Consider the following 13,547-nt stretch of genomic DNA (forward strand, 5'->3'; position numbering starts at 1 on the left):
GGATTCAATCTTTGGTATGAATACTGAAATTGTGGAGGAGTACAAATTATAAGTTATGCCTGGCCAATATCATTATAGTTTAATACTAGTGGTTTCATAGAAGTAATCTTGTGACAATTATATATGGGAAGAGGATGCTTTTAGATGACTCTGAAGTTACCTTGATTTTTAAGAGTTTGGCCTAAACCCAGGATGGCACTTTGTTCTCAGGTAGCTGTTACCGGGTATTTAGTGACCCCTAACAGCTCTTTTAACTTTTTAATTTCAGACAACTAGTAATACACTACATTATATTCACATAGAACAACTTGACAAGGTAAGAGAATTCTTTGACAATTGTTTTGTCAATTTTGATTGTAGCTTTATTCCTAACTAATTTTTTTCTAATACAGATTTCAGAAAGCCCTTCTGAAATAATGGAATCTCTTACCAAAATGTACAGCATTCCTAAGGATAAGCAGGTACAATATGTCTGAAAAATACTGAGCATATGGTGGGTTTCCAAATACACTAACGATACGCGGTAGGGAAGGAAGAACACCATGAAAAGATGGTGTCCATTTGGCATCTGACTATAGTAAAATAGCTACCCAGGTCTTTGTTTCATCTCCTAAGGTCAACAGTAACTTTTAGTACCTTATAAGAGATTTGGAAACATAATAAACTTTGCTAGCTGACTCAAACTGATTATCTAGTAGCGGTAGTATCTTTCTCAACATTTTGGATACATTTCAGAGAATTTGCATTAGCTTGTTCTGCTTTTTTGGGTGATGGTCAAATATTTAATTTATTGAAAACCAAGAATTCTATCAGTGTAGTGACAGTTCTTGGCTTACCTTGAAATAATAGGTTACTGAGAGCCCCTGCTTTGTCAACTAATCGCAAAATAAGTAATACTAGCTCAGTTTGATACCCTAGCAAGCAGCCTAAGGGGGAAAAATCCTTCTTAATGATTTCCTAATATAAGTCTTGTATCTCTACAGATGCTGTTATTTACTCATATACGGCTGGCCCATGGTTTTTCTAATCACAGGAAGAGATTACAAGCTGTTCAGGCAAGACTGCATGCAATATCTATATTAGGTAAGAAAATGCTAGTTATCCTCTCCTAATGAGGCTTTTTGAACTTGAGATCTAATGAATGTCATCTATCTTTATTGTTATGAGGCTTTATTAAGGGCAACTTATATTATAAAATTATCTGCATTCCCAGGGATTCCTGTAATCATTCATCATTCTTGAGCTTTTTTATGTACCAGAAAAAAGAAAAAAATTTTTTTGTTGTTTTTTCAGACAGGGTTTCTCTGTGTCCTTGACTGTCCTGGACTCACTTTGTAGACCAGGCTGGCCTCGAACTCATAGTCATCCACCTGCCTCTGCCTCCACCCCCTGAGCGCTGGGATTAAAGGCATGAAAAAGAATCTTGATGGCTGTGTCACACGCATAGCATCATCTTTTGTCATCTTTTCTTTTAAAAATGTGCTGGTTCCTACCCATCGTCTTGATAGTTCCTATTTCAGTTCTGTCATCCTTTCAGAGGGGTAAGTTTGGAGTCTGAAGATAATTACATAGTTAATACTTTGTGCTTTGCTGTGGTAAAGTAGATTAGAATACACAGGGCTCTACAAGGCCATTTTCATATAAGCATGTGTAATATACTTTGATTGTGTAATCTCCATTATAGCTGACTGCCCTCCTTTTTGCCAGATTTGTTCCCCAGACAGTGTCACTTCTTCTATTTTGTCATGAGTATATAAGTGATTTTATGTATCTAAACTCGGTCTTCTGTCTTGAGTTTCATCCATTTTCCTGCAAATGACATAATTTCATCATCATGTGGAAATCACAGGGTTATTTTTTTGTTATGTTTTGCTTTTTTGTATTTGCTTTTGTTTTCAAGACAGGCTGTTTTCTATGTAGCCATGATTGCCCATAATCTCTATAGACCAGACTAGCTGCCCTTAAACTCAGAGATCCGCCTTCCTCTGCCTCCCAAGTGCTGGGATTAAAGGTGCATGCTATCAATGTCAGGCGAAAATCACAGGTTTTAAAGGCTCTCACCATAGTTCCGAAGATTATATAGCCATACATTGTATTCTACCAGCCAACTTCAGTACTTTATATAGGCTTTTCTAAGAATTGAAAGAAAACCTGGAAATTAGCCTGTCACATGCTAGGAACTCTTTTTTTAATTTTTTTTATTTTTGGTTTTTCGAGACAGGGTTTCTCTGTGTATCCTTGGCTGTCCTGGACTCATTTTGTAGACGAGGTTGGACTCAAACTCACAGCAATCCACCTGCCTCTGCCTCCCAAGTGCTGGAATTAAAGGTGTGAGCCACCATGCCCAGCCCCATGCTAGAACTCTTAAAGCCGAGCTCTTTGTCATGAAATCTTTTCTCTTGTATTTGTGTCCATACTTAGTATAACTTAGGGTATTCTAATGATTATCCAATGTTTATTAAAAACTTAATGTATTCACATCTCAGCCATTTTTTAAAACTTTTTGAGTGTGTCTAGTATTATCTCAGTGTATAATTGAGCAAAAATGGATTTTATACATTTTCTTGAAAACAGGGTCACACTATGCAACCCTGGGTGTCCTAGAACTCAAAGAGATCTACCTTCCTCTGCCTCCTGAGTCCTCAGTTTTAAGATAGGTACTACTTTGCCTGGCTAAATTATTTACATTCTTAAATTTTAGTAGAGTCACACAAGCTTTTCACTTAGTCTACAATAGTCTACAAATACTTTGTTATAAAAAGCATTTATGAGCTGGGTGGTGGAGGCAGGCACAGCTCGGTCTGGTCTACAAAGTGAGTCCAGAGCAGAGAAACTCTGTCTCCAAAAACTAAACAACAAAAACAAAACAGCAACAACTATATACATATAAGCATTTATGTTGAAAACCAAGTAAGAAGCTAAAATAATTAAGTCTATACTTATATCTAAAGCATAGTTAAAAGTGCTATGAAGTAGTGATGTTAGAAAAAGGAAGTCTTGCCGGGCAGTGGTTGCACATGCCTTTAATCCCAGCACTTGGGAGCCTGAGGAAGGTGGCTCCTTGTGAGTTCGAGGCCAGCTTGGTCTACAGTGCAAGTCCAGGACAGCCAAGGCTACACTGAGAAACCCTGTCTCGAAAAAACAAAACAAAGAAGAAGAAAAATGATGTCTTTGCTCTCTTTTCTTACAAAACTTTCCCAAAAGTCTCCTCAAGGCTACTGATAATGTTAGTAGGGAAATAGGTAGGTTTCTAGATCTTACCACAGTTTGTCATAATTTAGTGATTCTTTTACCCTTTCATGCTGATTGGAAGGTGTATTATCTAATGGTGGCTAATAACTGCATTTGTGTCAAAGGCTTTGGTTCTCTTTTGCAGTCTATTCCAATGCCTTGCAAGAGTCAGCAAACAGTATCTTGTATAATGGGTTGATAGAGGAGTTGGTAGATGTCCTTCAAATCACAGACAAGCAGCTTATGGTAAGTGTGCATTAATATCTACATATCTAGTCTGAAAATAACCCAGAAGGGAACCTCGGACCTTGGAGTCTTTCTCTTTCGATATGAAACTGTCAAAATAATGAATATCATACTTGCCTTGTTAATCTCCCCCACTTCTATCTCCTCAAGCAGCTTTAGTAAAATTACTTATATTTTGATTTTGAGATGAGTTCCTTGGTTCAATTTTCCATTTTCTTTTTACACTGCTTACTCTGCACTTGTAGGAAATTAAAGCTGCTTCTTTACGAACGTTAACATCAATTGTGCATTTGGAAAGAACTCCCAAGCTCAGTAGTATTATTGACTGCACGGGAACTGCCTCCTACCATGGATTTTTGCCTGTGCTTGTGCGGAACTGCATTCAGGCTATGATTGGTAGGTTTGTGTGGTAATTATTTATCCTCGGAACAATAGAATCGTGAGCTTTTTCATTGTTTAACAATGTGATAGCTTAATACCAAATTCTGAACTTATTCCTTCTATCCTTATCCCAACTTCTTATATAGATCCTTCCATGGACCCATACCCACATCAGTTTGCCACTGCTCTCTTCTCCTTTTTGTACCACCTGGCCAGCTATGATGCTGGTGGTGAAGCCTTGGTCTCCTGTGGAATGATGGAAGCCTTACTAAAGGTACTCTACTTTTCTAATATAATTGAGGGAAAATAAGTACAGGGTTTGAATGTTTTACATTAAGTAGGTAGCACAGAAGCTTATAGTTGGTGTTCTAGTTACCATATTATCTGAAACATATCTATTGTCAACAGTAAGATATTTTTGTAATCTAGCATATTTTGCAAGTCTGCACAGCCTTGGGAAAGAGTGGTACACGTTAGTGTTATGGTAGGTATGACTATAAAACATGTATATAAGGATGCTTAGTTTTGCTTTAATTGTAATAGGGTTTAGTTTGGTTTGGTTGTTTTGAGGAAATGGTTCTTGCTATCTATTACTGTCTTGCTTTAACATTAGCAGTTTTATTTAATCCTATTAATTAATTGTTGTCCATGTGGCCTCAGAGGTGGTGAGTCCGTTCCTTAAAATCATAGCACTATTATTTGATAAAGCACAAAACATAAGGCATATGTCCTCTTTGTTCCCCTTTCTTATTATGCTTCCTCACAGGCACTCCAGTACTACTTTTTTGCAAAGGAGAATATATATATATTTGATTTTTCGAGACAAAGTTCCTTTGTGTAGTCTTGGCTGTCCTGGACTCACTTTGTAGACCAGGCTGGCCTGTAGCTCACAGAAATCTCCCCCCCTTTGCCTCTCGAGTGCTGGGATTACAGGTGCGTACCACTATGCAAGGCTACGAATACAATTTATCATAGCTCTCTGTGTTTGCCTCTCTTCTTTGCAGGTCATAAAATTTCTTGGTGATGAACAAGACCAGATAACATTTGTCACCAGAGCTGTCAGAGTGGTTGACCTTATCACCAACTTGGACATGGCAGCTTTTCAGTCTCATAGTGGTCTTTCTATCTTCATCTACAGACTTGAGGTATTATTGTCTTATGAATCACTTTGCATAGACTTCTTTGAATTACAGTGAGTTTTGATTCTTTGAATTACAGTGAGTTCTGAGTTTAGGAATTTGCCCAACCATCCTAAGTAAGCATCGTATCATGCTTACGTTTATGTTAACTGAGTTTATAACCTGCTTGATAATTCTCTAATTACAAAATTTCAATACTTGACATGTATCGGATTTTCTTAATATTTTCCCCTTGATTATAGCACGAAGTAGATTTGTGTCGAAAAGAATGTCCTTTTGTGATCAAGCCAAAGATCCAGAGACCTAGTACCGCTCAAGAAGGAGAAGAAATGGAAACGGATATGGATGGTAATTACCAAGTTATTAAGTCAGTATTTTGTGCGTGAGATTTTTCTTTATCCTACCCCAATTTTTAGTTAATCCTCTTAATTAAAGAGGTACACAGGTTGCCAGGTATATTTTCTATATTTCTTTTTATATAGGTGATAAATTTCTTTGGAGTAGTCAGGAGGTAAAGCAGATCCGCTGAAGTCAGTCTGCAAATCACTTAATAATCTATGCTTTTTAATGTTGGTTCATTGTCTTATTCACACCACTAAAACATAATAAGCTCTCTGGAGTCAAAAGTACTGTCTATTTTGCTCCTTGTCATGTATCCTGGGTGCTCAATAAATTACATGTGGATGATAAACTCTTGCATGCGACCATGTCTGAATATTTTAAGACAAGATGGGAGACTACGTGGTTTAGGGATATTTTAAGTGATAAAATCAGAAATACAAAACCAGATTATTTAGTTTTCAAGTTTGTTGTGTGTATTTTTCTTCACTTTTAACTCTCTCCTGATATATACTACATAATAGAATAAAAAGGAAAAACTGGTCTTCTAAACAGCTTTCTTAGAATTTGCAGTAGTCTTGTCTTTGCTCAGTTTCTCTTTTCAGTTTTTTTTTGGGAACAAGCTGACATTTAAGTTTACAGGTGAGATCCCAAGTGTTGAGTAAAATGTGTTATCTATTAATCAACTTCTGATAAATAATAGTTGACATCCATTGTAAGTCAGTAATTGTCAAAATTTAATAAGTAGAACGATAAGTGTTTGGCAGAGATTCTGATACCATCTGAAATGCTTGGTTCAATAAGTTTTCAACTGGAGACCAGGAAACCAGTATTTAAACTAATCTAAATGACTGTTCTATTTGTAAAGAAATTACATATTCAGTGCAGGGAAGATTGCATATTTTGGGAAGTTGTGCTTGATTTTTGTATAAATAGGTACATACGTGTATAAAAATAAGTTGAAAAACAGCTGTTTTGAAAAGGAAACTCTAAAGGGGGTCTTACCTATACTCCATAAATTGTAGAGAATAAGTGCTTGCTTTTACACATTTAAAACTATTTTCTTCAAGGGTATAAAGAAAATGTTAACTCTCACTCCTAACCCTTCAACGTAGCTACTAGTTTTATGTAGATCTTCCTGCCCTTGTTATCTCCTTTCCATATTCACATATTTTTAGAACAGAAAGATGAGAGTATAAACATGCTTCACTTGCATTTTTCATACTATGTATCAGACATCCTTCCCTATGAACATCAGTGCTTTTTATATTTGTTAATTAACCTCCTTTATTAGGTCTACTTACTACCTACCACCTACCAATAATATACAGAGTTGCATGTTTTACATCATTCATCTCACCTCAGTGGCAGAAGTTTTCTCGGAAGTCTTTCTTTTCTTAGTACTTTTTATTCTAATTAGTTTCTTTATCATAACTTGTACTTTAGTTGCAGATGTAACTATGGAAAGCAGTCCAGGCTCGTCCATATCTATGGAGCACCGGCTGGATGTTGAATTAAGGGCATCAAGTTCCAACAGCAGCACTAGCATCTCTGGCCCTGGCCCGGGCCCTGGCCCAGGCCCTGGCCCTGGCCCTGGTCCTGGCCCTGGCCCTGGTCCTGGCCCTGGCCTTGGCCCTGGCCCTGGACCCCGTCCTGGTGCGTAGACATAGATACACAGTCTTTCACAGTGACCGACTTACTAAAGTAGTGAAGAAAGAGCTTTAGGAGGCACTTAATGGTACAGGTTATCTTATAAGGACATATCTTGTAACATTTTATGGTCTTCTCACAGTTCACACATTATCAAAGGCAGATAATATGCAAACGAGGAACTGAGTGAAGCTTGAAGTATTTTACAATACTTTCTTTCCCTCCTTTTTTTATTTTTTTTATTTTAGGTTTCCAATTTTAATACTGGTCTTATGCCATTCTTGGCCATTTATTTTTCCACTTTCAAAGTACTTTCTCCAATGTCCAGAGATCTCACTTTAAATGTCTGCTAGTTGTGCTTTAGTAGTTATAGACGGGTCTCGTAATATGTGTTTCATGTGCCTACTCACTGACCTTACTGTGAACCCAGTATGACTTTTGCCTTTCTCCTATGCCAGGAGTCCAGTGTATTCCCCAACGAGCAGCACTTCTCAAGTCCATGTTGAATTTCCTCAAGAAGGCCATTCAAGACCCTGCTTTCTCAGATGGCATACGGCATGGTATTTTGATTCTGTATACTGTTCTGAGACTACTTGATTATCCAGATCGTTCTGTTTCATGGTCTCTGTTCAGTTCTGTTCTGTTCAGATCTACCCTACTATCATCTCTGCATATCTTTTCTTATTCTGCACAAAAAGACATGTCAAATAGGCCACTAGATTGAAATCAGCGCAGATTTGTAACATATTGCTACCTATAACCCTTGATTTTCATGCCTCTGCCAGACTGATCACAGTCTTTTTACATATTTTTTAGTGATGGATGGTTCTCTACCTACCTCTCTGAAACACATCATTAGCAATGCAGAATACTATGGCCCATCTCTCTTCCTCCTAGGTAAGTAGAATTGAAAGTTCTAGGCTGAATGTGCTGGCATGCAACTATCATCTTAGCACTTGCAGGCAAAAGGCAGGCAGATCTCTGAGGTCAAGGGTAGCCTGCTATACATATAAGCGTTTAGATCTTGTGAAAGCTGGGATTGTAGCTCAGCACTAGAGTACTTACTTCACTTGTACAAAACCCTGATTGTCATCCTACTCTGGCATCACAAAAGCAAATTGGAACTATACTTAGAATTCTATCAAGGTATTTAGTGCAAGATGTAGAAATGGCGATTCTTTGAATCCAGTGGAATAAGTTTTTTTTTTTTTTTGTTTTGTTTTGTTTTGTTTTTTTTTTTTTTTGTTTTTTTGAGACAGGGTTTCTGTGTGTGTAGCCTTGGCTGTCCTGGACTCCCTTTGTAGACCAGACTGGCCTCGAATTCACAGCAACCACCTGCCTCTGCCTCCTGAGTGCTGGGATTAAAGGCGTGTGCCATCACGCCCAGCTTTATTTCTGTTTTTAAAAGATGTATGCCACCATAGCTCACCCTTTTCCTTTTCAAAGATTTATTTATTTAATGTATATGAGAGCTCTATCTACATGTACACCTGCCCACCAGAAGAGGGCATGCGCCGCCACCACCCGGCAGAATAAGCATTTTAAAACACAGTTTGGGCAGACTAGAGATTTCCAGCTATTATTACTTTGCCAGTGAGACAATTGTGACAGAATCTGTCCATTTCTATCCTATGATCTTGGGAAGTTTGCTTGTTTTGTTGATTTTTTTTTTTCAGGATAATTTTATATAGTTTTGTTACCTACAAATAATCTTTCTTACTGCACAAAGGTCGCTGATGCAGCAGTTGAATATAAGGTAGGAGATGGCAGAGGGAAGTCAATGTGGACGTGAGACCTGTTTTTGGAGCGTTTTAGTAACGAGGTTTATTGTTTTGGTTTGCACATGCTTTTAGTTAGTTAGGCATCTGCGAGGAAGCAATTGACAAGATCCTATAGTAATTTCATGTTGAAACCCACCAATTAATGTGTTTGACATTTCTTACCCAGTGCCCAACCCTAGGTTCTTGTTCTTCACTTTTCGAGACAAGGTTTCTCAGTGTAGCTTTTGGTTGTCCTGGAACTTTCTCTGTAGTCCAGGGTGCATCAGACTTAGAGATCTGCCTGATTCTGCTTCTTGAATGTTAGAACTAAAGGCATTGCTGTAGCCACCATCCAGCTTTGGTCTTTGTTTTTAATCCTCATTGTTGTTTCTCCATTATTAACCCAGCTTTTATTTCCTACCATAATGGCCATGACATTATGTCTCTTTCCTCTCTAATGTCGGTGTCATCATGATTAATGGCCTGCTGAACCTGATGAAATCGACAATCTATTTGAACATTGAATTTCAAGATTAGGTTATATAAGTGGATGCCTATGGCATGGTACCTGTTACCACTGCTGAACATTTTCACTCTGGTGTATTATATACATATTGTCTGTCAAGTCAAAGAAAGTAGGTGTGAGTAGTGAGCTGTCAAACAACAACAAACCAGAGATGATTGGACCCTGGAGTTACAATGATTAATTAGTATGTTGTACATTTTTGGTTATATACCATGAAAGATACAGAGCCCTGTGGGTTGACAATACTGTGCTAGCCCCCAAATCTTGATGTGGTTTTCTTCTTTTGAAATACTATGAGCTGATGGAAGGTCAGTATCTTTAGGTTCACAAAGGGTTGAGAATACTTTTATTTTTTGAGCTGGGATTGCCTATCTGAAGCTGGCTTTAAACTGGCTATGTTTGTAGCACAGGATGATACTGGCTTTTTAATTCTTTTGGGTCTACTTCCTGAGTACATTTGGATTATAGCCATGCATTACTAGGACTCTCTCCTTGTGGTGGGTAGATTACGAACTACCATCATGTTACTGGAAACTGATTTAAGATTTATTTATTAGGTTTTTCAAGACAGGGTTTTTGAAAAAGGATTTTCATTTTTAAAAAAAGTTTACTTCTTTTGTTTTTTGAGACAGGGTTTCTCTGTGTAGCCTTGGCTGTCATGGACTCACTTTGTAAATTCTCAGAGGATCCTATTTGGGTATGACCAACAACGTGCAGAACTTATTGGCATTTAGTCTAAAATTTAATAGCCTAAGGTCTATGGTGATTAGAAAGGAAGTCTCAGTGAGCCAGTGGAACCAAGAGAAAGGACAGTATGAATTTTGTGAATTGGAAAGCAAGAGCAGTCAGTTAAGGCATAGTTGCTTAAATATAGGTGGTAATCTCTTAAGGAGGTATTGTATAACCTATGTTAGTGATTTAAAAGCAAATGTGTACTGAATCTGGGGTGCTCACAGATTTGGTGTTGCCAACCCCAAAACCTTGGTTCTGCATATGCATCTTGCGCTGTATGTCATCACATCATTTCCGAGAGACACCTTGGCTCAGGTTTATTGTGTTTAGAGTTTTTTTTTTTTTAAACAAAACAATTGCTTAAAAGCACAGTGGTTTAATTAAGGCAAAAACATCTTAATATTTTTCTACCATCATTTCTCAACTTACAGATGTCAAGCTGGTATGTGTTTTGTTTGGATTGTGTTAGATTTTGTAAATTGATGCTTGAGGCTGGGCATAGTGGATCTTGCTATAATTCTGTACTTGGGAGGTCATCCTAGACTATATGAGACCCCATGCCCAAAAGACAACAAAAATAATTACTCTTATTAGTTGTAGTTTCAAGTTTTAATAAAAATACATATTAAATTAATTTTTAATTGGGATTAGGACAGACTTTCCAACAACTCCTAAAATGGTCCTAAACCATATTTAGGACATTTTATAGTTTTGGGAATCAGCCTTCTTAACAAAAGATCAAATGATCTATCAGTCCTGGAAAATGTTAAAGATGTTCTATGTCCTGTGTCAACTGTTTAGTTAAGATTGACTGTGGTTCATAAAAATAAATATAATTCAAAAACGTTTTTCAGAACCTTTAGTCAAAAATCCCAAATGTGGGGTTGGAGAGATTAGACTTAAGGGCACTTACTGCTTTGGGCAGAGTTCTGTTCCCAACTCCTAGGTCAGGTTTACTACTATCTAAAATTCCAGCTCAAGTGGATTTAACACCTACACAAATGCACACAATAAAAATAAATCTTAAAAATTCAAATGCTGCTGAGAACTGTTGATCCCAAGTAATTGGATCCCAAGTAGTTGTCATTTATATGCCATTTCACTACCATTGATTGCAAACATGAAATGTTCCATCTCAAATGAAAACTTGATTTTGTTTAGGACTCAATATTACCGCACACAGGTTTGTTCTTAGATAGTTTAGAGACACTGTTTATATTCCTTTTTGTCAAAAATGTAAAATATCTGATAGTCTTCTTGAGTATACATTTCTAAATATTATGGATGTTAGTGTGATCGGATTAGTATGTACTTTTATGTGTATTAATATGTACATTTTGAGGTTCTGTTTCTAATTTAAATTCACTAAATATTCCTACAAAACACTATCCACATTCATGAGTTAAATTTCCATTTACTTTACCCCAGAAACCATGCATCCTAAGTTCTTGTGCTTAATCACACAAGATCTGTGAAGAGTATCTTACTTAGAGATAACAATTTTCATAGAAAGGAATGATTTATATGCATAGTGGCACATATTTGATAGAATACTGTGCATCCGTTCAAAAACAATGGCTATGGTGATGGCAAAACTGTTTGAATTACATGTGAAAATAGCAAATTATATAATGACTGTATAAAGATGTGCTGATAAAATGTCTGAATGGATAATCACTAAAATACTTAATGTTTATTGGACCATTCTTGGTATCCTGATGTAATATTGTTCATAATAAGCACATGATTTTAAATTGTTAAACATTTAGTGTTGTTTTTTACGTTTATTTGCTTTAAATGCCCATGAAGAGTCTCAGTTTCCCCTGTTTTTCTCAACTTTGATTTTAGCTACTGAAGTGGTGACTGTGTTTGTATTTCAAGAGCCATCACTGCTATCCTCACTCCAGGACAATGGGCTGACAGATGTCATGCTGCACGCACTGCTCATCAAAGATGTAAGTTTATTTTATCACTCTATAAAGACTATCCCATGTGTATCCTTTCCCTCAGATACATGTACAAGCAAGAAATAACTTTTTGTGTGGAAAAAAATTGTCTTTTCTTCTATGTATTGTTGAATCCAATTGTGACCTGTTTTTTAAAACTCTCTTCTAGCTGGGCGTGGTGGCGCACGCCTTTAATCCGAGTCAGAGGCAGGCGGATCTCTGTGAGTTCGAGGCCAGCCTGGTCTACAAAGCGAGTCTAGGACAGCTAAGGCTACACAGAGAAACCCTGTCTTGAAAAAAACCAATTAAAAAAAAATCTTCTATTGTCCCTGTAACATCCCTAGCTATATTTCCCCTGCATATGTACCTGACCTTTTTTGAGTTGCATTCCAAATCCTCTTTGTCTTCTTTAGGTTCCTGCTACAAGGGAAGTCCTTGGTTCCCTCCCAAATGTATTCAGTGCACTTTGCTTGAATGCCCGAGGTCTTCAGTCTTTTGTACAATGTCAGCCATTTGAACGTTTGTTCAAAGTTCTTCTGTCTCCTGATTACCTCCCAGCCATGCGGAGGAGGAGGAGTTCCGATCCCCTTGGTGAGTTGCTACTATTTATTTCATAATGGAAATTTGGTTTTGACAAGGAAAGTTTTCCTTGACTGCACATCGTTTCTCTGGCTAGGTATGCTCAGCTTAACGGAAATTATCACCATATATTCTATTATTACAGGTAGGAAGGAATACTTCTTCCTTAGCCTCTCTCTCTTCATAGTATTTCCATGCTTTTAAATAAAAAGTTTACTGTCTTGATATTTGTTAAAAAAAAAAAACAGGTATAGGGAGCAGTGATATATTTTCACATCCACCATGTAGTCTATAAAAGTGAAAAATGAGTCTGTTGTGAATAGATGTTCTCTTTTTCTCTAAAATAATCATAGATAATTAGATTTTCTTCTTGTATTTTAGTCTAGGTTAGTTATGAGCAAGAGTTAGGGAAATATAGTTTACAAAAGTGTACTTTATTTGGGAGGTTGATTCAAGGTAATGACTTGAGTTGGGACACTTGAATGTAGCTTGTACAACATAGTGATGGGGCAACAGAGCAAACAACCTTCAGTCCCTACTCCTCACTTCCATCTCATAAATAAATGTGTTTTATACTTTTATCTACCATTCTCTTCAGGACCATTCTTTATATAGAGACAGCCAAAGGGTTGTTATATTTCTTTTTTACTCATCTCTGTAAGACTAGCTCAGACCTTGACAGTGGAGATTGCTAGACTGATCTTTTTCTCATCAATGATTTGGAAGAATAAGGCTTATGTGAGTTCATTCAAGAGTGTGTGGTGTTAGAAAATCACAACAAGCAGCTCAGTTTCTTCTTTCCATCTTATGTTGGCATAAAAAGTTATGGGCGCTATATATTTTTCAGTCTAAAGTATTTTTTGTTTTAAGGGGATACTGCATCCAACTTGGGAAGTGCTGTTGATGAGCTCATGAGACATCAACCCACCCTCAAAACAGATGCAACAACTGCCATTATCAAGGTAGGGATTAATAATGGCTATGACTTCCATAAAGTGGTCTGGCTTTTTTTATAGGA

General features: G+C 37.1%; 2 protein-coding genes across 30 annotated transcripts in view; one reads left to right on the plus strand and one right to left on the minus strand.

Moving 5' to 3' along the window:
- Positions 1-13,547, minus strand: part of Shroom2 (shroom family member 2) — a 1,329,704-nt gene that overhangs the window by 521,862 nt on the left and 794,295 nt on the right. The window lies entirely within an intron of this gene.
- The window catches only part of Huwe1 (HECT, UBA and WWE domain containing E3 ubiquitin protein ligase 1), a 129,668-nt gene that overhangs the window by 42,281 nt on the left and 73,840 nt on the right, over positions 1-13,547 (plus strand). For 23 of the 29 annotated variants that reach the window (XM_051142068.1, XM_051142071.1, XM_051142073.1 and 20 more), the window contains 14 exons: positions 269-316; positions 393-461; positions 984-1,083; positions 3,377-3,477; positions 3,723-3,873; positions 4,005-4,132; positions 4,863-5,003; positions 5,240-5,345; positions 6,783-6,992; positions 7,445-7,546; positions 7,803-7,883; positions 11,853-11,959; positions 12,364-12,541; positions 13,400-13,491. In XM_051142068.1, coding sequence (XP_050998025.1) covers positions 269-316; positions 393-461; positions 984-1,083; positions 3,377-3,477; positions 3,723-3,873; positions 4,005-4,132; positions 4,863-5,003; positions 5,240-5,345; positions 6,783-6,992; positions 7,445-7,546; positions 7,803-7,883; positions 11,853-11,959; positions 12,364-12,541; positions 13,400-13,491 — 1,614 coding nt within the window. The remainder of the gene's footprint in view (positions 1-268; positions 317-392; positions 462-983; positions 1,084-3,376; positions 3,478-3,722; positions 3,874-4,004; positions 4,133-4,862; positions 5,004-5,239; positions 5,346-6,782; positions 6,993-7,444; positions 7,547-7,802; positions 7,884-11,852; positions 11,960-12,363; positions 12,542-13,399; positions 13,492-13,547) is intronic. The other 6 variants (XM_051142091.1, XM_051142095.1, XM_051142092.1 and 3 more) reach the window with 1 other exon arrangement.

This window comes from Acomys russatus, chromosome X (assembly GCF_903995435.1).
Source record: "Acomys russatus chromosome X, mAcoRus1.1, whole genome shotgun sequence".
Classification (NCBI taxonomy): Eukaryota; Metazoa; Chordata; class Mammalia; order Rodentia; family Muridae; genus Acomys; species Acomys russatus.